Below are 27,990 nucleotides of genomic sequence, written 5' to 3'. Positions count from 1 at the left end.
CGGCGAGGAAGAGGAAGGCAAGACATACGAACAGACGGACGGACGGACGCAGTGGCTACATCAGTGGGCTCAAACAGAAGACAATTGTGAGGATGGCGCAGGACCGGGCAGTGTTTCCTTCTGTGGCGCACGGACACACACACACACACACACACACGCACTATGGTTTTATATGGGAAAGTATGCCCTTCCAAGGGGGTCAGTCAGCTGGGATCTGGCTGCTGCCTTCACTTTGCATTTCGTCTCCCTTCCATGAGGCAGGGGCTGTAGCTTTGGGGTGCCCCCTGCCCACACAAGCCTGGTGCAGGAGGACAGTCAGAGAAGGGGGCAGGTTTCACTCAGGTTCACACTATGATGATGCACGCAGTTGGTACGTGTGTGCTCGGAAATCTAGAAACAGGCAAGACGGGAGTGAGGGAACCGTGGGTGGAGCCGGAGAGACTGTGCTGGGGAGGAGCTGTCGCCCTCCTCCAGGAAGCCCACCTGACCTCCTGCGTGACCTCCACCCCCCTGCTGCATGCACACTGACCTTTGCACGACTCAGGGTCTGGAACACAAGGGGCTTCTGTGACCCCAGGATCATCCTCTGGAATCTAAGACCCCTTTGGACCCTCCAATGGCCAGACAGAAGCAGGCCCCCAGACTTCTTGGGCATGAAAACACACATAAAACAGGAACTTGCCCACAAAGTAAAGGGCCCATCTTTACCCGCCAATAGGCGATGTGGGCAGAGGGCAGGCCAAGCTTCCATTGAGGAGATGAGCTCGTTCTAGGCAGTGATGGCCCATTCACCTCACGCGTTGTCATTCATGATCCATATTTTTGCCATTAATCATACTCCTAATTAATAATAGCTTTAGTTCCCCCTTTCAAGGAGAGGTGTCTCTGAGCCATCGACGCGCTTACCTCCTCTAGGAAAGAGCTGAAGTTCTGCAGGAAATATTTCCAGTTGATGTGGGGCCGGAGGTGGAGCCGGACTTTCCTCAGAAAGTAGTGGTACTGGCTGTCGGAGAGATTGCAGCAGAAGTCCTTGAGGACCTGCCCAAACTCCGCAGCTGTGACCAAGCCAGTGTCCTCTTGGTCCAGTTCAGTAAAGGCCTGCAGAGAAGCAGAAGGGACAGGCAGGCAGCTGTCACCACCAGTGAGGGTCTCCAGACAGTTTGCCCCTGAGCACCGTGTCTACTGCGTGTGACCCACATCCAAGGCCCGGAGTTCATCTGTGAGCCCTCAGGAGGATCACCCTTCTCTGATCTGGAAGGACTAGCTCCTTCCAGCCGCCCTCCTGGCCAGGCCAGCGCAGGGCGCCCAGCAACGGAGGGCTTTCAGTGAGCTGAGCGGTGCGTTTGGGGCAGACTTTTCTGAGTGTGTGCTAATGGTTGACACGCCCCTGGACTCCACTGAAGGCCTGGGAAACAGGTCTATGGCATCCATGCTGCCAGGAAAAGCCACCATGACCTCTCCTACTTGAGCGCAGGAAGGACAAGGGCATGTTGGGTTCTGGCCCTGTCGTTGGATGGGAGCCTCACAGCCTCCCTGCCCTCCCCCCGCATCCACCGCCTGCTTTCACAGAGGAGAAAGGAGGCCCCCGTGGGTAAGTGACTCTTGCCCACACTCTTTGGACCCTGGAATTCCTGTCCCATTCATCCCAGATCACTCGGGACCAGAGGCAGCTGGCTGGGGGCCAACCCTCCCTCCCCTCACCAATCGGGAACACCAATCCAAGGGCAACAGCCTGGCGTCCACTGGGTCTGGGCAGACCCACCCCGTCTCTCCTGAGACAATAACATGGGGCTGGACCAGGCTGACCATTCTGGATCCTGGACCAGAGCCTGTGAGGCTTTGAATTATAGGCGGGGAGTTGGGTGGGGGTGGGGCACAGTCAAACTGGAAAAGTGCAAAATGAGCTATTGAAAGAAAGCACTCCCCCCGCCCCCTTCTGTGGAAATCAAATCACCCGTCTTCATTGTGAGGGGAGAGCGGTGTCCAACATGAAGGTCTCTGCCTCTCTCCTCTTCCCTCTTTTTCCCAGCGTGAGTTAGCTTCACTGGCCCTGGCCTTTTACCCTACGGGAAGCAGGTGCTGTACTTGCCAACCCCAAACCAAGTGCCCTTGTCCTGCAGGGCCGATCAGTCAGGGCCTGCCCACGGGTCCCTGGTTCCCCGGGTGGCTTTGGCTTTCTGGCGATTAAAAAAGTGGGTTTCGTGACACAAGAGATTCTTGCGAGTTTTCCAATGTCAACCTGAAAGGCACCTGCTCGGCCCCGCAGAGAGGACAGACAGACAGATATGAATGAGAGGGGCTGTGTACGTGAGCGGGCAGCTGACCATCCCTCCTTGTGTGGGCAGAATGGCACATGACACCTAGCTGCTCTCAGAGGGGTCTGCAGTCATGCAGGCTCCAGCCACGGGGTCTCCAGCCAGCAGGCTCCTGCCACAAGGGCCTTGGCTCCGACAGTCCAGGATCCTGGGTCCAGTGTCTCAGGGCACAGATCCTGCATTTGTCTAGGGCCAGTGGTGATGGACTGTGCGTACAGCCAGCCTGTCTCTCTACAGGGCCAGCAAGAGAGTCACCTGTGAACGGCGTTTGCTGTTCTCAAAAGGTGCTGGGGAACATCCCGTGCCTGCAGCTGAGAAGTGGTTCCCCATCAGGCTGCTGCTGTCAAGTCAGCTTCGATTGAGAGTGGCCGCATGTCAGAACCAAAACACTGTCTGGTCCTGTCCCATCTTCTTAACTGCTGTCCTTGAACCTGTTGTTTCAGCCTCTGGGTCCACCCACCTTATTTAGGGTTCTCTCTCTCTCTCCACAGAATCTCTACTTGATCAAGCATAATGCCTTTTTCTAGGAACTGGACCCTCTGACCACATGCCCAAAGTAAGTGTCGCCATCCTTGCCTGGAAGGAGCTCTCTGGCTGTTCTTCTTTCAAGACAGACGTTTGTCCTTGTAGCCGGCCCTGGTGCTGTCGAGGTTCTTTCACAACACTAGGATTCAAAGTCACTGGTTCAGCCTCAATCTTCCGTAGCCACGGCCCAGCTTGCCCGTGTATATGAGGTGATTGCAAATACCATAGCTTGGACCAGGGGCACCTCGGTGGCCAATTTCCCCTGTAATGGTTTAAAAAGGGCTCATGAGCAGATTTACCTAATGCAATGAATGGGCCATAAGATGTACTGACTGCTGCTTCCATGAGCACTGATTGTGGATCCAAGCAACATGAAATCTTGGACAACTTCAATCTTGTCTCCCTTTGTTGTCCCCCTGCTTATCGGTCCAGTGGTGAGGATTTGGGTCTTCTCGACATTGAGTTGGGATCATCACCAGTAAGTGCTCCGGGTCCTCCACACTTTGAGCCGGCAAGGCTGCCCACCTCCGTGTTGGAGGTTGTTGGGGGGGGGGGCTCTCCTCCAACCCTGATGCCGTGATCTTTCTCTTGTCCAGCTCCTCAGATCATTGCTCTGCACGGGGATTGAGTGTAGTAAGTATTGGTGGGAGGATACAGCCCCGTGGTGCACCCCGATTCTAACCCTCACACAGTATTTCCTTGTTCTGTTCGTGCGACTGCCTCTTATTTTATGTGAGTGTTCTACACGCGCACACGAAGTGTGCTGGGAGTACCCTCCTGGGCAACGTTGTCCCCAGTCTGTGGCAATGCCCACAGGTGAATGCCTGTGCACTCTCAACAACTTCAACCTGCTTCCACCCAACATCCACCTGACATTGTCAATGCGCTCTCTCATTCCATGTCCTCTAGACTCTGGCTTAAGTTTCTGGAAAACCCAAACACACAAAAGCCAAAAGACCCAAAGAGCCTCACTGCCCAGTCACTGTCAACTCATGGTGACCAAAGCCCCGTCCTTCTCCCGAGGAGCTGCGGGTGGTTTTGAACTGCCGACTCTGCAGATTGATGTGTCGTCACTTGCAGCCGCAAACAGTGTTTGACTGACTCATCTTCAGCAAAGTGGCACTTGCTCCGGTGGCAGTGACACTGATTCATGGGTGTCCTCACTCTGTGGGATCACTCTCTGTGGAATGGGCACAAGTATGGGTCTCTTCCAGGTGGCTGGCCGATAGTGATTTTCCGTTTTCTTGGCACAGACAAGTGAGCACTTGTAGTGCTGCACCCATTTTTGGACCCATTTCCATCGGTGTTCCACCTCTTCCCGAGGCCTTGTCCCCCGAATGCTTCCAGTGCCGCTTCAACTTCTTCCTTCAGTACCATCAGTCCTCGATGAAATGTCGCCTCTGGAAATGGTTGAATGTCGACCAGTTCTTTTTGGCACAGTGACTCTGTGTATTCCTGCCACCTGCTTTCCGTGCTTCCTACCTAGAGAATCCTTCAATATTTCAACTCAAGTCATGAATGCTTTGTTCAGTTCATTTGGCTTGAGGAATGCCGAGGTCCTGAACACTGCTATTGAGTCAGGGTCTAGAAGGGGGTAAAGCCACCCTGTAATTCATTTCTTGGGCCCACACAGTGGTTCTGGAAAATATAACAAACCCACACAATGTGATGGCTTTTCAAGACCACGAGATTCCCATGGGGGAGAGGGAGACAGGGAGCTGAGTAAAAAAAAAAAAAATTGAAAAGACACACATGGGTTCACATTCCATCTGGATCATAATCCACTGGGGTAGAGGGGATGTTACCCTTGTGATCAGCTTGTGTCCACTGCTTGCCATGCCTCCTCCTGGCCTCTGGCAGGAGTGCTAGTTTGCAGCCATCCCTCCTTGGTGGCCCCTGTGGCCAGTGCCATCGGGAGCACAAGGGAGGGACTCAAATGGGAGCCTTTCCTCCAGTTAGTCACCGAGTGCAGACATCGACAGTTCCGCCAAATGTCACCCACCACACTGATTCGTGGCCACCCTACCTTGGACATGGCCTCCTGGCATGAGTCCACCGTCTCCTGGACCTTCTTCAGCACCTCCTCCAGGTGGAGGGTGGCAAAGTTGACCGGCTTGCTCTCCTCTTTCTCGTCCGGCTGGGGCCTGGCAGCCTTGCTGGTGTCCACCGCTTTCAGGAAGTCAAGGTAATTGATGGAATCATCCTGACAGCTGACTCCCCAACTTAGACGAAGCCCCAAAAGAAAGGACAGAACATCAGTAAAAAACAAACAAACACCTATCACTGAGTCCTCTCACATGCAGCTGCCATCCCAGAGTGGGCTGGGAGTATGAACTCGTTCAGGCCAGGCTGCCTCATCCTGCCGTGGCCTGTGCGAGGGGTGGGAGGGAGGAATGGCTGCTGCCCTGGAGGTGGATGCAGGCTGGCCACGACGGGGACTATGGCTCTGGACTGGACCATGACTGGACCCAGGACAGGTGGTCCAGCAGGGCGATGGCATCGCAGAGCAGCAGGTGGGCAGTGGCAGCCAAGATGGGCTGAAAGTGAGCCTGGGGGGCAGGGTTGGGCTGGTAGGCACAGCCTGGATAGAAGCTCCTGTGGTCGCCCAGGCTTGCGAAATGACCATCGGGTGGGCAGGAAGAAGAATGTGTGAAAGACAGCACCGAGGGCGAGAAGAACTGAGTGGGATACACCTTCCTCCAATTCTTCTCAAAGGATGGTGGGAACTAAGCCACCAGCCAGAAGGAAGATACTTTTTCAAGACCTATAAAGCTACGAGGAGCCCCTGTGGCACAGTGGTTAGTTGTTGGGCTGCTCACCACAGGGTCTGCAGTTCGAAACCACCAGCCACCCTGAGGGAGAAAGATGAGGCTTTCTACTCCTGTGAAGAGTGACAGTCTACCTTGCCCTACAGGGTCTCTAAAAGACTGCATCGACTCGATGGCAGTGAGTGAGCAATACAGCTATGTGGTGGTGTCAGGTAAGCCAATCACAAGATTGATGGTTCCAATCCAACAGCCACTCTGAGGGAGAAAGATGAGGCCATCTGACCCTTTAAAGATGGACAGCCTTGGACACATCTGCAGGTCTATGAATTGGCATGGACTGGTGGCACTGGGCCAGTCAGGCCAGTCATACGTGGAGGCCCTGGTGGTCCAAGCACTTGAAAGGTTTGAGTACTGGCCAAAAGGGCCAGCCAGGGCTTGGTGGTCCAAACCAGTTCATTCCGGTTTGAGCCCTCTGTTGGGAATTCCCATGTCTACTCTAAGCCCAACCCATCCCCTGCCACCCTCTCCGGACTCTCTGCTGTCAATGCCTGTAATGATGGGAGTAGAAAGTACGATCTTTCTCCCACAGAGCCACTGGTGGTTTTGAACTGCTGACCATGTGGATCGCAGCCCCACGCATAACCACTACACCACCAGGGCTTGACTCAAAACCCAAACTCACCCCCCCCTTCCAGTCTGTTATGATCTTAAAACTTTATAGGACTTCTAAGACTACTTTTTTTTATGTGGACAAAGGGCCTTATTTTTCTCTCCGGGTAGCTGGTGGGTTTGAACTGATCACGTTGAGGTGACTAGCCCAGTGCTTCCAGAGCCCCTCCTTTCGACCGCAGACATGGGATCAGCATCTACGCTATGATGAGATTCCCTGGGGGACCCTCACGGATGCCCAGGCGACCTGGGGAGCTTGTGAAAATCTCCACTCTGAGTCTGTCTGTCCGATCTTCCATCCGGGGGGAAATGCACATTCTCAGCAAGGAGGCTGGACCACAATGAACCAGTGAGGAATCCAGGTTCCACCCTGGCCCCTGGAGGCCAAGAGTGGGCATCGCGTCCAGGCCAACCACCACCAAGGAACAAGGCAGCTCCCTGAGCATCGGGCCATGTCTCCTGCACAGACGCGTCACTCAAAGAGAACGGGTCATCCTGGGCCTTGGGGAAATGCCTTCACTTTCTAACCGGCTGTGAGGCTGAGGCACCAGGCCCAGACTGCCCTGAGACGCAGAGCCAGCCTATGTATCCAAAGTGCCAGAGTCAGGATATACCCGGACTTCGTCTATTTGTAAATCTTAAGATCTAGGCTTCCCGGCGGCCAGATTGAGGGGATGTGTCAAAGAGGAACAGCTTGGGAAGTTGGTGAGCCGGAAGGAGAAGTTTCCAGGGGCTCAGAGATCTACTCCGAGAGATAAAGGAGCCAAGAAGCGTGTTTTTCCAACCCACAGCTGCAGAGCAGCCTTGCCCAGCGCCCGCGCCGAGCTGGCTCACACGCTGGAGACACCGAGGGAACGGATAATCAGCGCTCCTTCATCAGCAGGAGAAATTGCCAACTCCGTATTAAAATTTAGTAATGAAATCAAATGCATATGCTAATCTCCCCAGTATTATTGAGAAAAAGTCTATTTTGGATCTAAAAGGGGTGGGGTGGGGGGTGGGGAGAAAAGAATCATCTACATGTAATTACAAACGACAGACAGAGATGTTCATCATCAAGGGGCCTTTGAGAAGGAACAAGGAACCGAGCGACGGATCCTTATTAAGGTTTCAATCTGCAAGAAAGTGGATCACCCCCCATTGAGAGGTGGACCACAGAATTTCCAGGGGCTTTTGTTGCTTGGGCAAGTATCATGTCTAAACTATGTTTCCACAAGATTCTCTAATAAGCAGTCAGTTAATTATTTATCGGGTGCTATTTCCCCAATGATTTATTCATTGGATGCACGTGGATTCTGGATCGGCTGGAAATAAATGCAGTGGGAAGAAGACCCCGTTGAAGGAAAAAGAGGACAGACAGGCACTTGAGGAGGAAATGATTTTCTCCTTCAACACACACACACACACACACACACACACGGCTTTTTGCAGCTCAGCTACAATGGAGAAATGCCTTCAACATTTTAAGGGAAAACGGCTTTCTCTGTGAAATTCTAAGCTGGGTCAAACTAGCAATGGGAATGAGGGAGAATTAAAAAATATTCTGATAAACACTCGCTCAGAAAACTTACTTCCTATCCACCCCTTTTTTCTGAAAGTTACTTCAGGAAGTATTCCAGAAAAAAAGTGACAAACCACGGGGTGAATTGTAGTGGGGCACACAACGCGGGTGGGTGGCAGACCTGGTGTGGGGGCTGGGTCCGTGGGCAAAGGCAGCCAGGAGAAATCCCCCCCCCCAGGGCAGGGAGTGGGGAGGGGTATTGGGGGAACCTGTAGGTTGACTGCATTGAACTTTACCTGAGCGCTGTGCTCCCCGAAAACAACAATGGTTGGAGACCTCACTCCACTGCTATGTCCCTGGAAAGAGTGTACTGCCAAGAACCAGCCTTCCCCCTATGAGCTGGATAAGGCGCAAGGAGGCCCCTCGGTTTCCCTACCCCAAATGCACATTCTTGGCCTCATCAATGACTAGTTCAAGGTTCGCATCACTGACCTGGACAGAAGAGTTGCTAGTGTCACTGGAACAGACTTCAGTCCCGTTTCCTGCCCCCCGCTCCCAGCCCAAGTCCCCCAGATTCACTGAGTAAGCACGGCCATGTACACAGCAGAATCCCCCGTCCTTAGTGGCCCCCACAAGAACCAGCAGGAAACAAGTCCTGCTCCAGCTTCTGATGATTCCACCCACTCATACTAGTCCCGGTCACCGTCAGTCTCTTCAGTAGGGTTTACCTGCCCTACGAGAGAAAGCCCCTTTCCTGGGAGCTGCTTACAGAGCTCACGGTTGGCGCATGCTCGCTACACAGAGAGCCCACTTCCCCGCCCACAACAGCCTTTCAGAGAACGGCTCTCCTTACAGAGCTACGAGGAGCCCGGGCGGCATTGTGGGTGCTCCTTGGAAGAAATGCGGGGAGTTCTAATCTCGTAAAGAGTTAGCATATCAGAAACCCAAAGGCAGTGCGACCCTGTCCTAGGGGGTCGCTATGACCTGGACCAGACTCCGAGGCAGTGAGCTTGGTGGTGGTGGTCTATGAGCGCGTGGACCTGTTCTGCCGTGACAAGGTAAAACACCACGGGCACAGCAGGGAAGAAAGTGGGGGGGGGAGGGCCTTGAAACCCCAGGAAGCAAACACAAACCTATCCAAGCAGCGTCATAGTACAAATGCGAAGCCAACTTCACACGGGATGTGGGCTTCAGCAGACGGAGACGTGTACAGAAGAGGATCTACTTGACACGTGAAGGCGTGTGGCTCAGGAACGGCGCCACGGAGGAGAGAAGCTCATTTTCACCCTTTATCTGGACACTGAACATAATGATGAACTGCTGTCGAATGGCTGTGAAATTCCGAAATCAATCCACGGGCTGGTCTCGCACAAGACAGCAAGGAAGAACGTGCCCGGGGTCGGCCCCTCACCAAATCCACTCTTCACCAGAAGAGACGTCAGGAATGATTGTTTCACAACGTGAGGACCTGCCTGAACACTCCTGCCATGCGGGAGAGAGAGCCTGGTGAAGGGGAGGCTGCTGACCTCAGGTGAGACGGCCCAGCTGCCCTCATGCATCGCTCACTCAGCCCTGCTGGGGCCGTGACATCATCTCCTGTCAGCCTGTGAAGGGGTGGAGCCTCGCCTGTCAATCAGGCCGCAATGCGATGACCTCATTTGGAGGCCACATCCACACACAGTCCCCCTGGGGGACATTCTTGCTGACAAGCCACATGGAGCGGATGGAGGCCCAGGCCAGCTCTGAGATCCACAAGACTTTCCACCCGCCGGCCTGTGATGTTTCTTCATTTGGCGTCATTGCACGCGCTGTGTGAGTTCCAAGGGGAATTTGTGGACCAGTATTGGACTAATATTGGACTATTGGACTTGATCTGGACTGTGCCGGGATGCTTTCTCAATATACAATTGCTCTTTTATATAAAGCTGTTTCTCATACATGAGTGTGTTTCTTACACACATGGGTGTCTATGCATTTGTTTCTCTGGTCAACCCGGACTCACACGTTATGGTACTTTGGGAGTGGGGTACCAGAGAAACAAATCATAAGATGGAGAGTGGATGCGTGTTCGACCCCTGCCTCACGGCAGGTTTTCTTCTTTGGCTAGCCAGAGGTCAGATATGGCCATGCAGTTTTCTGGAAAGAATATGGGACGTTAAAGTTTTGGTTATTTTGTTTGGTTGTTGTTTTGGGTTATTCCTCTTAAAAATGGTGAAAATGAATGTGATTAATGTATGTTTTGAGCTCAGGGGATGAAATTGCCTCTTGAACTTGGAGACCATGTTGCTTAGCGAAAAGGGCTGACAGAAAGCCTGGTCCTGACTCGATTCAGTCAGAGGCCTATAGCCATACTTTGTATCAATGGAATAGTTTAGATAAGGATTAAGATAAGCCAAATAAGGATTGAATTGGACTGTTTTAAGAATTGAGTTTAATATCTCATTCTGCTTTGTTTATACTGATTTCTTCTGCTTATTATTGTTGATAAAATGATTGATAGCAATGATTATTGGGAAGTAAGAAAATAGAGAGCTTGGTTGCCTACTTCTCCTGAGCCATTAAAACTTGATCTTGAAATGGGTTCAGGACATGCGTGCAAAGAAGGCCCTGAAAAGCTAAGCCTCACCCAGTGTCTTGAGTGCTCAGGACATTAAAGGTGAAGAGACTGGCCTAGGGGGCTGTTGACAGATTGAAGGGAAAAAAGGAACTCTTTGGATTTTTTAATTTTGAACTAGTGGTTTATGCTTGAGGCTCCTCTCTAGGACTGAACGTTAAAGAATGCCTGTGGTCAGGCTCAAATGCTTGCTAGGAGACCACCTGGATCCACTTTGTTGAGTGGGGGTGGGAGAAATGCAGCAATAGAGAGACAGTGTGAGTCTGGCCACTGACACCTGTGGACCTGGTTCACTGGGACCAGAAGAAAAGACAAGAGCTGGTTGACTGGTGTGAAGTCCATGACCTAGGCCAAGGGGGCTAGGATTGTTGAGAATATGTGACAGGGGCCATGGTCTAAAGGTGAGTGACCAATGGGCACCCTGGTGAGGCTAAGTGCGGCAGCCCACATTGAGTTGACCAGAACTCAACCAGCTGAAGAGAAGGTTTTTGAGCCTGTGAACTGGTGCACATTGCTGCTGACTTTATGGGAGGCCTGTCCTGATGTGATTTTGCTGATGGGGACAGACTTCACAGGGTTCCGACTGGAATGAAGACTCTTCACGTCAAAGAATGTGACTGTCTCCTCAGAGCACTGGGTTGATGTAAGTGGGCAGTATGGAAATTGGATACCCAAATTATGCATTTGTTTCTCTAGTCAACCCGGACTAATACATATCCATGTCCCTGGGTGGCTGGCTGGCGCTGGGACAAGTAAGAAAGGGCGCCTCCTCTAACCTGTGGTTGGTCTGGCGGTTCCCTGGTGGATGGCAGAAGGTCACTGGCTTGGTTTGAGCCCTGTCAGTAGCTCCAGTAGCTCCCCTGGTGGCCTCTCTCAGAAGGTTTAGAGAACCAAACACCATCTCCTTTGCTTTTGGGAAGCAGACATTTAATGAACTCTTTGGCCACTGGCTGACTACAGAGATAAGGGAGCAGAAACTTTGGTGACCACCCCAAACAAGGAAAATAGTCTTTGGAAAGTAGTTCGGAAAAGTTAGCAAACGAACAGGCGGCCGACACCCTCAGCAAGCATGAGTCGGCACCCAGTGGCGACGTCACAATGCTGTGAAAGGGCGCACTGCACCACAGAAATAAAACAGAGTAAATGAACTTATAATAAAAGATGTAACATCTGGTTAAAGCATTCAACCCACCCACTCACTGCCGCTGGGTGGATTCTGACTCACAGCGACCCTGAAGTTTCAGGGTCCATCTGCCCCTGTGGGTCTCTGCGACGGTCACTCTGGCCAGGAGTAGAAAGCCTGCCTTTCTCGCTTGGCGCGGGGCTGTGGTTTCTGGTGCTGACCTCGGGGTTGGCACACCAGCGCATCACCACGGTGCCACTGGGGTTCCTCGGGCACAAACATCCTACTATTAAAGACGACCAGTCGTGACCAACTACCAAGAAAGAGGAGCGTGGGGTCAAATCAAAAGAAGAAAGCGGCTCTGAAAGAAATCACCTGCAAGGAGCGAAGAGTCGTAGCTATTCCATCAGCTGCCTTGACTCTGCTCAGCAGGCTCGAGGAAATCACCAACAAAGAGCGGAAGGCATTCTGAAGAACAATGCACGAGGAAGCGCAGAACATCGTACCAGAGAGTGGACGTTTAAAGAAGAAGCAAATAGGAATTCTGGGGCTGGAAAGAACAATGGCTGACATTAGGGGATTAAAAAAAGAGGAAGAAAAAGAAAGAATCCTGAGGCTTCTAGAAGGCTCCCAGGCCGGTGTTAACCAGGGACCTCTAGGCATGTGGCTTTGTGAGCAGAAATGGATTGTCTAACAGTGCTGGAGGGAGTTGGTCTGAAGTTGGGGTGTCAGCATGACTCGGTGTCTCTCTTTGCCTCTGGTCCAGCCTCAAGGCATCCCTTGGCCTGCTGGCACTCCTTCACATGGTCTTTGCCCCTCCACGTGGCTCGCTGAGGAACTTCCTGTGCAATTAGGGGGCCTGACTTACACTGGACCACAGCTCACTCTCCTCTGCTACGGTCTCATGCTAACGGATGACATCACAGAAGACCCTGTTTCCAAACAAGGTCATGGTCACAGAGACCAGGGCTTAGGACTTTGATGTAACTTTTTGGGGCCCACCAGTCAATCCATTACTGAGTTTGGTTGCCTATTTAAAAGAGAGGGAGGAAGAATTGATGAACTTAAAAACAACACAACAGAGCAAAGAGCTTAAGAGAACGCTTGGCCTCCAGGTAAACCAGCATGCACTATGGGCGCTACAGGAGGGGGAGACCTGAGAGAGAGAGAGAGAGAGAGAGAGAGAGAGAGAGAGAGAGAGAGAGAGAGAGAGAGAGAGAGAGAGAGAGAGAGAGAGAAAGAAGAAGAAGAAGAAGAAGAAGAAGAAGAAGAAGAAGAAGAAGAAGAAGAAGAGGAAGAAAAGAAAAAAGAGAGAAGAGGGAGGAGGGAGGAGGAGGGGTGACATGCAGGAGTGAGTGTCAGAGAAAGAGAAATGACATATTCAGGAATAATGGTAAAAGACATTTCCAGATTTGATGTAAAACATGGATCTACCCATCCAGTGAAAGCCATGCTAGAAGGGAAATTTATACCAGCAACTGTCTGCATGAGAAGATGCCAAATCAAGAGTTTAATTGTTTCCTTGAAGTGAACCAAACCAAAAGCCACAGAAGGAAGGAAAGCATGAAGACCAGAGAACACCAGAGACCATCCACGAGACTAAGAGTTTATTTTTTGAAAAGACCTTCAAGATAGACCGCTCTTTAGACCAGTGGTTCTCCACCTTCCTAATGCTGGGACCCTTCCATACAGTTCCTCATGTGGTGATGACCCCCAACCATAACATTATTCTCGTTGCTGCTTCTTCTCATTTTGCTACTGTGATGAATCGGGCGACCCCTGTGAAAAGATGGTTCGACCCCCAAAGGGGTCGTGACCCACAGGTTGAGAACCGCTGCTTTAAATGGACCGACAGGAGGAAAGGCAGTGACTAAAATCAGATATGATGTGGGCACAGCACTACTGCTTCCACAGAAATAAGAACTGCTCCATGAGGATCCTGTGACTCATGTGACGTCAACCAATTAGATCTCTTCCCTGCCACCAAAAAAACCATCCCAAACGCACTGCCATGGAGTCCATGCCCACTCCTAGGCACCCGATAGGGCAGGCTGGAACTGGCCCCGTGGGTCTCCCAGACTGTAGCTCCTTTACGGGAATAGAAAGACCTGTCTTTAGAGCTGACTGGTGGTTTGAACTGCCAACCATGGAGATCGCAGCCCCATGCGTAACCACTATGCCATCGTAACCCAGCTTAAGTGGAAATATTCCTAGAAACATAAGCTATCACAACTGTGTCAGCAAGAAACAGAACCTGGACTGTTAACAAGTAAGGGGATCACAGCAGTCTTCAAAAATCTCCCAGCACAGACAAAGGACCAGGCCAGATGGCTTTTCTGGAGACTTAGACCAACCACGTAGCGAGGCATCAACACTAATCCTCCACTTCTTCCAAAAAGCTCATCCGAGGAGGCCCTGATGTCAAAGCCTAAGACACCACACAAAGAGAAATAAACACAATTTTAGACCCGCATGCCTCAAGCAGATAGATGCAACGTTCTTGACAAAACACTAGCAAGTGGAATTCAACAGCATATGAAAAAGGATGATGTGCACCACGATCAAATGCGATTCGTCCCCACAATGCCAGGATGATTCAACACACGAAAATCAATCCCTACAATGAAGGACAGTAGATAACTCATGTGATCATCTTAACCGATGCCGGAAAATAAAACCGAGATGGCAAACACAGCCCCCCTTCAAGACAAGAACCCTCCCTCAACGAGGGATTGAGGGGAACTAACTTCATATCTGAAGACCCCACGCGTCCATCCGCAAAGTTCACTCAAAGACTGAACACTTCCCCCGGAAGCTCAGGAGCAGAGGGGAGGTGCCCCGTTTTGCTACTTCGACTTAACACGGAGCTGGGAGTTCTAGCCAGCGCCTTCAGGCAAGAACGAGGTTGAGACGACACCCCCATGGGGACGGCAGAAGTAAAATGACCCGTGTACCGATGACAAGATCTTCCATAGAGAGGAACCCCACAGAGGCCGCTCTGCCGCCGATTCCGGGCGGGTCAGCGAGGCTGCAGGAATCCAGAAAAAGCAAGGCGGTATTTCTGCGTGAGAGCCATCCACGATTCTAAACGTAAGGCGGACAAAGCGGTTCCACTTACAGCAACACTGAAGATAACAGAGTACTTAGGAACAAATGTAAGCAAGCTACAAGACTTGTGCCTAAAAATAAAAGTGCCAGCCGCGGCTGAAGGAGAGGAGCTAGATAAATGGAGAGGCACCCTGTGCGCATGGCTACAGCCGACTGCCGTGTGTGTGTGTGTGTGTGTGTGTGTGTGATATGTATCACAAAACACGCGGCATTTTAACAACCTGCAGTGACATGATGGTGATTAGCATGCTGTCCAAGTCAGTCAGACCATCACCGGAACAGCAGCTCAGGGTCACCTGAGCATCGAGCCCTCCTTTCTCCCTCCCCTGCGCCCTTCCCCGGTGCTCACGAACACACGCCGCTCTTTGGGCACTTGTCCATTCGAGATATGTCGCGTTACTGGGAACATGCGCTACCTCTTTGGTTGTGACTGGTTTATTTTACCCAGCATTCATTGTAGGCCTACAATTAATTACAGAGCAGGACTCTCTTCTCGGTGCGGCAGAGTAAGGCCTCAGTGTATGCATGCAGCACATTTTGTAGGCTAATACGGAGAAGAATGGGAGTCTGTCTCAGAGTACTTCACGGTGCTCATGAGGAACCTGTACACAGATGAAGAGGCAGTCCTTGGAGTGGAATGAGGGGACACTGACCTCAAGGGTTAAAATCCAAAAAGGCTTGTGGCAGGGTGCATCCTTTCACGCTGAAGAACCCATCCGAGAAGCTGGACCATGTGAAGGAGAACTCGGCGCCGGGCCTGGAGGCAAAGCTCAGTAATCACTTATGTTGTTCAGACGACACAGCTGTACTCGCGGAAGGCCAGGGCACTTGAGGCACTTGATGAAACTCGAAGACTGCAGGCAGCCGTCAGGATGGACTGAAACGCAGGGTGGGGAAAATCTCAGCCTTCACACTGGGCCCCTGGAGCATGGTTACCATGCTCCGCAGAGAGAAGACGGAAGCTGCCACGGATCTCATTTCGCTGCATCCACGATCACCGCTCCTGGAAGCAGCAGTCCAGAAGTCAAACAGTGCAGCGCCTGTGCCAACATGCTGCACAAGAGCAAGGCCGCATCACTTTGAGGCCTGAGATGCGCCGGCCCCCGGCCCTGGCACTTCGACGCCCTCAAATGCACGCGGAAGCTGGACACAGATTAAGGACGAGCGAAGACGAATTGCTGCGCTTGAGCTGCGGTGTTGGAGAAGGCTGAAAGCGCCGTGGCGTGCCGGCCGCACACAGGCCTGCTTGGAAGAAGCGCAGCCAAAGCGCTCCTCAGAGGGCAGGACGGGGAGGCTTCGTCTCGCGTCCTTTGGACGCGTTGTTGGGAGGCACCGGTCCTTGGAGGGTGACCTCGTGCTGGGTAAAACGGAGGGTCCAAGAACAAGAGGGGGAGCCTCCCTAAGATGGAAGGATGCAATGGCTACAGCAGTGGGCTCGCACACGGGACTGGCTGTGTGGCTGGGCCAGGACGAGTGGTACTTTAGTCTGTGGCACGCAAGGTCGGGCACCACAAATAGGGGCACCAGCAACAAGAACCCTCCACAACGGAGAGCCCCTTTCAGAGTCTCTTCAGACGTCCACTTTGACCTTTTCAATGACCTTTGTGCTCTCTCCATGAATGAGGATCTTGACGATGTGTCCCCCCGCAGCCCACCAGTGTTCAGTGTGCCAAAGCTGCTCTTGACATTTGTGTAAGAGACTCAAGGTTGTCCCTCGGCTCTCGCGGAGGAGTCGGCGATCCACGGAGACAACTGGTCTAGTTCTGTCTCTGATCCTTGGGGTTCCTCTTTGTCAGGGGGCAAAAAGCAGCTTTAAGATCCTGACATTGCAGGGGGCAGGGTAGCAACGATGAAACGTACAACTTCCTCTAGTTCCTCAATGCTCCCCCCCCCCATTATCATGATCCCAATTCTACCTCACAAATCCAGCTAGACCAGAGGATGTACACGGGTACAGATAGGAACTGGAAACACCAGGAATCCAGGTCAGATGACCCCTTCAGGACCAGTGGTGAGAGTGGCGATGCCTGGAGGGTGGAGGGAGGGTGGGGTGGAAAGGGGGAACAGATTACAAGGATCTACATATAACCTCCTCCCTGGGGGACGGACAACAGTGGGTGAAGGGAGACGTTGGACAGTGTAAGATATGACAAAATAATAATAATTTATAAGCTGTCAAGGGTTCATGAGGGAGGGGGAAGTGAGGAGGGAGGGGAAAATGAGGAGCTGATACCAAGGGCTCAAGTAGAAAGAAAATTTTTTGAGAACGATGATGGCTACAAATGTACAAATGTGCTTGACACCATGGATGGATGGATGGATTGTGATAAGAGTTGTATGAACCCCAAATAAAATGATAAAATAATCCTGACATTGGGCGCCTCCAAAGAACTGGCCGGGCCACTTGACCGGAGTCCACACATTCCCCTACTGCTGAGCCCCTCGTCGGCCTGGATCTCCATTCTTCATAGGTACAGGTTTGCTGGGGGGGTTGGGGAGGAGGGCATCTAATATCTAAGATGGGAAACAACAGCATCGAGGAGAGGCTTCCCTGGTGAAGAAACGGAGAGGAGAGTGCTGGGTAATTATCCTCAGAGACGCCATCAAGCGGCCCCGGAACTAAAACCCAGGGGGCTGTACGTGAGGAGCAGTCAGAGGACAAGCAGGGCCTTCCTGGTAAGATGGCAAAACCAAAAACCTCAAAAAGGCAGCCTGGAAGGGGAGACGGGGGCGATCTCTCAGAAGGCAGAGCCCAAGGGAAAGAGATGGAGCAGAGCAGAGGAAGACAGTTTGTAGGGAATAGTCCAGGCAGGCTGATATGTCAAGTATGTCAGGAGAGAAACTGAGTGTTGGAGACCAGGACAAGGGTCATCTTCCAGAAGGCGAAGCCAGCAGAAGAGTTGGTGTGTCTCAACATGAGGTAAAGAGGTGTCCTGCGGGGTGATGTACCTAGTGAAAACACAGGGGAGACCAACGGAACAGAAGAAGCCAGCTTGAACCCCAGGGAGAACAAAACACCCGAGGGGAGAGGGCAAGCATCCAGCGTGTCCCGACAGGCTCTTAATACTGGTAGAACCAACATTAAGATACAAGGATCCCATGAGACCAGAGGAACTGGGTGATGCCTGTCTGCCAGCACTGAACATTTAGATCAGGGATTTGGGATTTGCATCCTGATCAAAGCAGGGAGCTGCAAACCAGACCTTCAAATCCCTATGGGATGCAGATTTCCTGGAGCCACTGTGGATGGCTGCATCCCCAGGAGCTTTTGCTCTGAGGAAATCTTTACACTTTGGCCTGAAACCATCACCCGAAGTTGTCTTTGAACCAAAGAGGAAGCCAAACTGCCAACAAGTAGATTCCGACTCATGGCGACCCACAGGACAGTGTGCTCCCAAAGAGCTGGCAGCAAAATACCCAGCCCACAGCACTACCAGGGCTCCTGAAATAGGGCCAGTCTCATTTGGAAAAGAGACAGTGAGCCACATGCCATCAGATTGACAATGGCTGCTTGAAGGGCTCAATGGGAAGCCGAGGACGCAGTGCATTTGTGTTGATGATGGAGACATCGCTTGGGGACAGTTGTCCCCCCTCAAGGAGCGTCACCCGTGTCACTATGGTTCAGGCGGAGACTGCGGAAGGCGTCAGTCCTCCGTGGTGCAGGCTGTCAAGCACACAATGGGCAGCAGACACGTCTGTGTCCGTGCGGCTTCAGAGGCACATAAGGGCAGGAAAGAATCCAAACGATGTCCTCCTAGGAGGCACTCAGACACTGCAGCAGTGGGGGTGCGCACCCCTCAGAAATGGGGATGCAGCTATCCAGGGACACCTGCACAAGGAGACGGGGCTGCTGGCCCTGGGGAGGACTGTGCGGGCAGGGAGGACCATGTGGGCAGGGAGGACCGTGCGGGCAGGGGCAGGGCTGTGTGGGCAGGGAGGATCATGTGGGCAGGGGGGACCATGCTGCAGGGGCAGGGCTGCAGTTTCAATGGAGATCCTCTGTGGAGCCTCTCTGGCAGCTGACAGAGCCATTGGGAACTTGCTATGGAGAAAAATCGAGAGTCCCCCAAAAGGCAACTGCTGCTGTGGAGCCGTGCATCATCAGGGGAAGGCATGCACCCGATAAGGCACTTCCTCCAGAGCCCTCCTCAGGCAGCCCTGCCAGAGACGCAGACCTAAAGGTTACGAGGGCAAGGGCCAGTCCCTTATCTTTCCATTTTGGCTTTCCTCCAACATTCTGAAGCTCCCCCTCCCAGAAGCAACTTGCCAAGTGGATGTGTGGCTGTCAGTTATCACAGAATCAATGGGCACCCAAGGTGACCCCGTGTGGGTTGGGGGAGGGGAAGAACAAACTTCCCCATCGGGTGTTCAAGGTGGGGGCCTCCCTGGGGTCATGTAGCCAGGCCCGGCTTCTGAGGCAACTCTAGGTTGGCATGAAGCCTTTTGGGGAGCAGTGGAGCCCGTGAGAGTTTGCGCTCCCAGGGCCGGGTGAGCAGCATGGCGAGCCCTGCCTTAAGAACCTGTTGAGCAGCGTGGCCAGCTCCTCTTCTTTAAGCGAGCACCCACACTCCTGCAGCACCGCCTGCAGCTTGGCCATGGGTATGCAGCCGCCTGGGGGTTTGTCGCATTTGCTGAGGGCTTTGCTCAGTTCTTGGAAGCAGTCCTTCAGCTTGTCCCTGAGAGAGAGAGAGAGAGAGAGAGAGAGAGAGAGTCTATCTTCTGGGCACAACATGAGAACCAGGGGGGAACAAAGCCATTTCCTACCCAGTGTTTCACGGCCACCGCAAAGGTGTTCCATCTTGGTGTCTCATTTTGGCTGACAGGTATCCAGGGGGCAGGGACTCTGTACCGTCCTCATCCTCATCCTCCTTAGCTAAGGCACACTGGGACGTGGCCGACTAGAACCGGCTCTTTGCAGACAGACTCGGGAAGGCGAGCCTACAGGGATGCTGCTGGTGTGTGAGGGGCATCCACACCCTTTCTCTCTCTGAGGCCTGATGGAACACCTGCCCCTTGCCAGGCGTGGCCCTCGGGGCTGGGCACACCCACAGAGCACGCAGGCACAGCACCCGCTCGAGAACGAGGCTCTCTCAGTAGGGCAGCGCACACCACTGGCGGGAGAGACAGGTGCACTGTCACTGTGAGCGGCCACGTGTGACGGCCCTGTGCACAGTGGTCCTGTTCTGTCGCCCGTGGTCGGGTGCAGGTGGGACCACTGTGAACCACAGGGTTTTCACAGGCTGGTTTTTGGAAATGGACCGCCGGGTCTTTATTTGACCTCTTTCTTAGTCTGGAAGCTCTGCCGAAACCTGTTCAGCATGGTAGCAATGCGCAAGGCACCACGGACAGACAGGTGGGCGGGTGGTGGCTGCACACCAGTTGTCTTAACCGGGAATATGTCCCAACTCTTTCCCATGGAAGGTGAGATGTCCACCAAAGACCCACCACTGTCCCCGTAGTAGATGGATGGGTGATGAACAGAGGTCTGGTGTGTGAGTGGGTAGACTAGAGAAACAAATCCAGAGACAATCCTATGTGTGTAAGAAAAAGCTTTATATCAAAGAGTAATTGTATATTAAGAAGACATCCCAGCCCAGTCCAGATCAAGTCCTTAAGTCCACTATTAGACCATATGTCCCATACACGTCTATAAATTCTTCTTCAGACTCACACAACTCATGCAATGATGCTGAATGCACGGAAATCACAGGCCTGTGGGTGGAAAGTCTTGTGGATCCAGTGGTGGCCGTGGAAGCATTTTCAGGGCTCTGGCTGCCATCAGCGTGGCTCCATGTGGCTTGTCAATCAACAGGAAGGTGACGCAGAGTGTGAGCATGTCCCACCTCCAGGCAGGAAGAGATGAAGTCCTAGAATCCTGAGAGGGCCACGCCCACAGGGAGGGATCACCAGGGAGGACCTGATTTATCAAGTTGACGTGAGATTGTCTAACTGCCACATGTGGGATCCCTAGGACGTACACTCAGGAGAAGGAAGATGGAGTGGGGTTGTGTGGGAGGTGCTTTGGAGTCATTGTGCTTTGCAGAGAATACTTTAAAAAACAAAACCACCCCCAAACAAATGGAAGGTTGTGGCCACGCTGCACAGAACGAGTCTACCGGCACCATTTCCTCAACAGCACGAGCTCAGTCCGTGCTTCTGCGCCCAAAGCTGGTCATCCCCCAGCATGCTAGGCTTTCTCACAATGCGACCGCACAGTGAGTGAGACACAAACTCTCTGCCGCTGAGTCGATTCTGACTAACAGCAACCCTATGGGGCAGAGGTGAAGGGCCCCCTTGGGTTTCCCGGACTGTCAATCTTGACAGAAGCAGACAGCCTCATCTTTCTCCAGAGGAGCGGCTGGTGGTTTTGAACTGCTGACTCAGCAGCTCACAGTCCAATGCAGAACCCCCATGCCACCAGGGCTCCTTCCCATAGAGCTACTGTCTCAGAAAGGCACGGGGTGGCTCCACCCTGCCGTATCGGGGTGTGTGAGTCAGGATCGCCCCAGGGCAGTGAATTTGGCTTGGTTTTAGTAAGCATCTTCGCAGCTCAAGTCTTTGGGAAAACAGCAGTCCGCTGCCCTGTCCCCCGTGGGCAGGCATGGGAACGTGGCCAAGAGGATGGGAGAGTGGGCGTTAGGGACCTGGGCCTGGTGAGGGTAGGGGACACCCTTCCTCTGGCACACCAAACCAAGAAGATGCAAGTTGCCTGTCGGAGGGCCTCCTTGCCCAACAGTTCCCATGCGGGTCGTGAGCCCGGCCGTCCTTGGTGAGGAGAAGCCTGCTTGGGCAACAGGACTGCAGCCCATTTGATGGAGGTGGTCTTGCGCCCCTCTCTACGTTTCCCAACGTGCATCCTCCTTGTGTCGCGCCTGAGCCGCCAGGTTCTGCCTCTGTGTCGGGGAGCCCTCCTTTCCTCAGGGGCCCTCCAGAGCAACGCCCCTGCCATTCATGCAGGTGAGCGTGCCTCCATCCAAGTGCCCGGTGGTTGAGCCACCCGTGCAGGGTGGGGTGCTGATGGGCGTCCACTGCAGGCAGGCAGAGCCGGGGTCCATGAGGTGCCCGGAAAAGCCTAAACCCGTGCTTTGTGGTTGTGTCATCTGCAGCGCTTGCTTTTTCTTGGCTGCGCATTTCTGTCAAAGAATGGGTTTCAACTTCGAAAGGTGGCATGCCTTCCACGGGCGCATCCGTCAGTGCCTTGTGGGCGATGCCTCCGGGCCCTGGGGTTCCCTTCTTGTACCTTGCGCTGTTGCGGAGGGTGGAAAACACACCGGTCTTCCCTACCCTGCCCTCTCAGGGACTTGGGGTGCGTTTCTTTGCCCCAGTCTTCTGGACGATGACAGCGGTGGGTACATGGGGGTTGATGCTCTTGGTGGGGTCACAGGGTGTTCCTCTTGGTGTTGGCATGGGCTCCCCGAGGGCCCTCCCCTTCCCCCTCCCTCCATGGCTACTCTGGCCTCGTCCCAGGACACCCCGATTCTGGTCCGCTGCCATGGGAAGGGTCTGAAACGAAGAGGTGGCTTCGACCTCCTCACCATACTTGCTCAGTCTGTATGCCGAGGGGCTGGGCTCTATGAAGACGAACAGGCTTGTCAGCAACCTGCGCTACGCAGAGGATACGGCCCTGCTTGCTGCGAGCAAGGAGGACTCGAAGCCCTTCGCGGATGAAGATCGAGGCCTGCAGCCTTCACGGTAAAGACACCCGATCCTCATGACCAGACCAGCAGACAGCACCATGCCGAACGGAGAGCAGACCCACGCGGTCAGGGCTTTCGCTTTGCTGGGATAACCCTGGGAGAAGTGGAGGGCCCGTGGAAAGGAGGTCAGCGGGGACCATGGGCCTCAGCATCGCCACTGGGAGGCGAGGACGGGGCAGGACTGGGAGTTGTGTCCTTCTCGTGCCCCAGGATAGCTGCGAGTTGGAACCAACTTGCCAGCCCCGAACAGCACTTAGGTCAGGCTGCCCTGACCCACTGATGGGCACACTGCCGTGAAGTGAGAAGGAGGGGTGCCACCAGTCCTCAGACATCACCAGGGACACTTAGGGTGGGCAGGTTTTAGGCGGGAGGAAGCTTCCAGACTAAGAGACGAGGAGGAAAGGGCTGGAAGTCTAAAGCTGAAGACCAGCCACTGGAGAACTAGCTGGCTCCCACCAGAACATTGGACACTGCCCCCTCCCCACTCCAAGCCCATCCCGGGGGTGGAAGAGACTCAGAGCGCACGGTGCTGAAAACAATGGGCGCGGGCGCAGCGACCGTGGTGAGGAGGGTGCAGGTCGTCGCTGGACGACCAGCGGCCATCCCTGTCCCGCGCACCTGCCCACCCACCTGATGGCCTGGTGTGTGTCCCGCTGCAGTTCCTTGAGCTCCTCTTGTATCTGCTTTGGCTTGGTGAAGTGGCCCATGAAGTTGAAGTAATCCTCGGCGTACGGCCGGTGCACGGCGGGCTGGTAGCTAATGCCAAGTTTCTGCAAAAACTCTTGGTACGTGATGTGCCCTCTGCCCTCTGTGTCGTACCTTTAAAAGAAGGTGGGGTTAGGGAGGGACTCGTGAGCACACACATACTGGCCCTGCCCCACTCAGTGTGCGCTCTGCGGCACGCGGGGCTCTGGGTGGGGGTGGGGGAAGGGACGCCTGGAATGCAGATTCACAGGCCGGGTCCTGGAGCCAGTCCAAAGATGCCCTTTAACCAGACCTGCACCCGGTAATTTGAGGTGGGGGTGGGAGAAGCACCCTGCCACTGTGGTGACAGTGGGTCAGGACTATCTGTCTGTCCATCCCCAGGTTCACTGAGCATCTCCGAGCTCACAGGACGCTGGCCGGGCTCGGGAGAAAGTCGTGCCCTGAGACCTGCGACCAGTGAGCGCCGCTTGAGCCCAGGCCAGGACGGTGCATGCCCCCGTTTTCTCTCCGGAGGGATGCCAATCACATGTGTGGAACGAGCGGGGCTGGGAAAGAAAACAAGATAAAAATTCTGCTCCGCGCCTTTTATGCCGTCTCCCATTAGTGAGATGTGTCTGAATTATAATTCATTAAAAAAGGGCATAATGGAAGGGTTGTATCTTCCAGTATTGTTCAACTAGAATAGAATGACTTCAATGAAATCCTTGAGGCAAATTGCCAATTTTCTTAAAAGGGAGAGGGAGGGAAAAAAAAAAAGAAAAAGCATTTCGTTTTACAAGACAGAGCCTGGTCTTGATCGAACAGATAAAAATGGCATTTGCAGATGGGATTTTTTTCCCCCAGATGAGCTCAGCGTGACCAGGAATGAGGCTGGAGCGAAACTGCCTCTGCAAAACGCAGTTTTTGGTGTCTGGCCGTGGACTGGGGGGGGTTTGCTTGGCTGTGCACGTAGTCCTGGGAAGGGCATAGGGTGCTCAGATGCCCAAGTGGGCTTGGATGCATGGGTCCCTGGCCAGTTTGCTAGGCTGGGGTAGACAGTGGGAAGAACATCCTGTTTTGGGGAGTGGGGTGTAAGTCGTCTGAGCGCCTGTGTGGAGGTCTGCTGGAGGATTTGGGGTGCTCTGCCGAGAGGCCTCCTGGGCAATGCCTCCTCCCCAACCCTCAGCCCCAGCCCCAAGCCCTTGGGCTTCCAGAGGCCTCCCCACCCTATCCCCCCACTACTTGTGTTCCTTCCGTCAATGGCCTACCTGGTCCCAAATCTAGGTCCGCTTTCAAGACAGAAACCAAAACACCAGTGCACACCAAGTCATGGGAACCCCATGGGTGTCATCAGAACTGCACAGGGTTTTCAGGGACTAATTTGGGAGGCAGGTTGCCAGCCCTTTCTTCTGCCTGCTTCTGGTAGCCACCACTCTTTCTGTGGGCAGCTGGGTCATGAACCATCTGTGTCCCCGAGGGCTCCGCACCAATTACCCACGATGACCCCACAGGCACCCAGAAAGAATGTTTCTAGGGGCTGATTCTTTACAAGCCTTTGTCCAAAGGCACCTCTGGGTGGACTTGACCTGTCAGTCAAGCATACCCCCAAAGGCCCCATGAAAATGGAGAGGGTCGGTGGAAAGAAGGAAGACCCTTCAGGGGTGTGTGGAGGCACTGGCTACAACAATGGACCAAACATAGCAACACCTGTGGGGGTTCACAGTACCGACCGGGCAGTGTTCTGTTCGGTTATACACAGGGTCCCTCTGAGTGACAGCTGACTGTGGCACCTAACCACCACCACCACCAGCACCACCACGACCCAGAAGCACCAGCACCATCACCACCACCAGCACCAAACTGTACCAGCACCACCACCACTATTAGCACCAACACCACTACCACCAGCACCACCAGTTCCACCCCACACCTACCACGGCCACCACCATCTCCAGCACCACTGCCGGTACTGCACTACCACCAGCCGCACGACCACCATGACCTGTACCAACACTGGTACCACCACCACCATCCTAACAGGCCAGGAAGAACCTTCTGCAATGTCTTCTCCTCCAGGAGAGGCTGGGACCAGCAGTGAGCCCTGGGAAACTCCAGGCCCGTAGCACCCAGAGCTGGCTAAGTCACAGAGTGCGCCTCATGTCCCAGGACCCTGGTGAGGTCCACGGTTGCCTCTGGACGGCGCGTCTGAGCACAGCCCGCCCTGCTGCTGTGATTCCCGAGACCCCTCGAGGACCCTTCCAGATGCCTGTTGTCAGTCCCCACCCCAAACCCCATCTCTGGCCTTTATGTCATTGCCCACCTCCCCTGCACCCAGCTTTGTGTCCCTGGGGCCTGGGGGTCACTGTAGCCACTTGCTTCTTACACAAGCCCCACCAGTACCTTTTACAGCTGCAGGCCCCTAGACCAAGGGGCATACCAGAGCGCCACACAAGAAAGTTTACTTTGGAAAGATCAGCCCCGGGAGCACAGCTCTGCCGTGGCGCATGTGAGCGCGGTGTCGCGGTACCCTCGAGTCGGTTCTGACCATAGCGAGCCGGCACAGGACAGAAGGAAACGCCCCCGGTCCTGTGCCCTCCTCACCATTGTGGTTAGGTTCCCGGTCATTGTCGCAGCCCTACGGCAGTCCATCACCTCCACGGCCCCCTGCTCTTTCGCTGCCCCTCTCCTTCTCCAAGCATGGCGTCCTTCTCCAGGGACTAGTCTCTCCCGCCGCCATGTCCAGATACGTGAGACAGTCTCGCCACCCGTGCCTCTAAGGCGCATCCCGCTGAACGTCTCCTAGGACCGATCTGTTGGCTCCTTCGGCGGCTGCTCCTTCGGCGGCTGCGGCACTTCCAGGATTCCTCGCCAACACCGGCTATCACATACGTCCATTTCTTCTTCAGTCTTCCTTGCTTGTCAAGGCCCGACTTTCACACGCACAGGATGTGAGTGAAAGTGTCATGGTTTTCGTGGGCGCACCTTGCCCCTCACAACACCGTCTTCGTTTCCCACCCCGTTCAAGGGGTCTCCTTCCTGCAGCAGACTCGCCCAGTGCTTCCAGGAGCACTGATGGTGGAGCCAAGTACGACACCCTCCTCGACAACGTCAGTCCTTTCTGTGCTCACCCTGCGCTTACCGACTGGTCCAGGTGTGAGGCTGGGGTCTTCTGGACATTGAGTTGGAATCCATGCTGAAGTTGGCAGTCCTTGATCGTCATCAGCAAGGGCTCTGCGCCCTCCCCACTCTCAGCAAGCGAGGTGCGGTCACCCGAGATGGGAGGCCGTGAGTGCCATGAGTCACAGCTTGATAGCAGTTGGTCCTGAGACCACAGTGACAGCTGAGACTCCACTTAGGTGTCGCCTCTCCTGGGGCATTAAGTGTACCCCCAACTCTGTCTCTTCATTCAGTTGCCATCTACCTCGTTGGTGAGTCTCACCAGTAGGGGTGAGTCACCCAGGGGCAGGAAGGCCAGGATCTGGCGTGGGGAGGGTCACATCCTGGGTGACCTAAGTGAGTGAGTGAAGGCCAGCCCAGCCTAACCCAGTCCGCTCTCTGGAAAGCTCCCACTTAAAGATTCAATACGGGTTTCTGTTCACAGGCTTCCTTCCATGAACCTCCTTCTTCAGCCCTGCGATGTTTCCGATGTCCCCGGGGTTGTAATCCTGGGGTCGGGGAAGGTCTCACCCTCGGGCCATGGGAGGCCCGTGAAATGATCAACACCAGCCAACATCACAGGCCTCAACCAGAGACGCCGCAGTTCCAGCCGTGAGGCACGTCCGGGTGAGTTTCATGATGTGTGACCAGCTATAGCAGGCCAGTGTTTCCGTTGATTGTTTGTGTGACCCAAGTATGATGTTAGAAATATCCCAATGACTCTTGGCAGAAAAATAAAAAAGGTCACCTGTTGGGCTGTGAACCCAAAGATCGGCAGTTTGAGTCCCCCCAGCTGCCTCATGATAAAAAGAGGCTTTGGATAGGACCAGGTATCAGGCATCAAAGAACAAAAAATCATATTGTGAATGAGGGGGAGTGTAGAGTGGGGACCCAGAGCCCATCTGTAGGCAACTGGATGCCCCCTTACAGAAGGATCTTAGGGAGGAGACGAGCCAGTCAGGGTGCAGTGTAGCAATGATGAAACATACAACTTTCCTCTAGTTCTTAAATGCTTCCTTCCCGGCACTATCATGACCCCAATTCTACCTTACAAATCCAGCTAGACCAGAGGATGCACACTGGTACAGATAGGAACTGGAAACACAGGGAATCCCAGACAGATGAACTCCTCAGGACCAGTGGTGTGAGTGGCGATACTGGGAGGGTGGAGGGAAGGTGGGGTAGAAAGGGGGAACCGATTATAAGGATCTACATATAACCCCCTCCCTGGGGGATGGACAACAGAAAAATGGGAACCATCAGACCGTATAAGACATGGCAAAATAACAATAATTTATAAATTATCAAGGGCTCGTGGGGGAGGGGAAATTGAGGAGCTGATATCAAGGGCTCAAGTAGAAAGCAAATGTTTTGAGAATGATGATGGCTACAAATGTACAAATGTGCTTGACACAATGGATGGATGGATGGATTGTGGGAAGAGTTGTAGGAGCCCCCAATAAAGTGATTTTTTTTTTTTTTTTAAAAAGAGGAGGCTTTCTGCTCCTGTAAAGAGTCACAGTCTCAGAAACCCACAGGGGTGCTTCCACCCAGTCCTGGGTGGCACTGTGAGCCGGAGTCAACTTGATGGCAGTGGAGTGTGAGTGAGTGTGTGAGTGTGTGAATGTGTGTGAGTGACTGTGTCTGTGAGTGAGTGTGTGTGTGAGTGTGTCTATGAGGGAGTGAATGTGTGAATGTGTGAGTGAGTGAATGTGTGAGTGTGTCTGTGAGTGAGTGAGTGTGTGAGTGGGTGAGTGTGTCTGTGAGTGAGTGAATGTGTGAGTGGGTGTGTCTGTGAGTGAGTGTGTCTGTGAGTGAATGTGAGTATGT

General features: G+C 53.6%; 1 protein-coding gene across 1 annotated transcript in view; it reads right to left on the bottom strand.

Moving 5' to 3' along the window:
- EFCAB6 (EF-hand calcium binding domain 6) overlaps window positions 1-27,990 on the bottom strand; it is a 276,300-nt gene that overhangs the window by 42,128 nt on the left and 206,182 nt on the right. Inside the window, exons 23-27 of the mRNA XM_075552609.1 lie at window positions 22,951-23,139; window positions 21,864-21,869; window positions 19,144-19,299; window positions 4,867-5,062; window positions 907-1,098 (exon numbers count right to left, since the gene is read on the bottom strand). Of these exons, the coding sequence (XP_075408724.1) occupies window positions 907-1,098; window positions 4,867-5,062; window positions 19,144-19,299; window positions 21,864-21,869; window positions 22,951-23,139 (739 nt within the window). The remainder of the gene's footprint in view (window positions 1-906; window positions 1,099-4,866; window positions 5,063-19,143; window positions 19,300-21,863; window positions 21,870-22,950; window positions 23,140-27,990) is intronic.

The sequence above is a fragment of the Tenrec ecaudatus genome, chromosome 6 (genome assembly GCF_050624435.1).
Source record: "Tenrec ecaudatus isolate mTenEca1 chromosome 6, mTenEca1.hap1, whole genome shotgun sequence".
In the NCBI taxonomy this organism is placed as follows: Eukaryota; Metazoa; Chordata; class Mammalia; order Afrosoricida; family Tenrecidae; genus Tenrec; species Tenrec ecaudatus.
The sequence above is the reverse complement of the archived record's forward strand: the minus strand, read 5'-3'. Positions and strand labels throughout refer to the sequence as shown.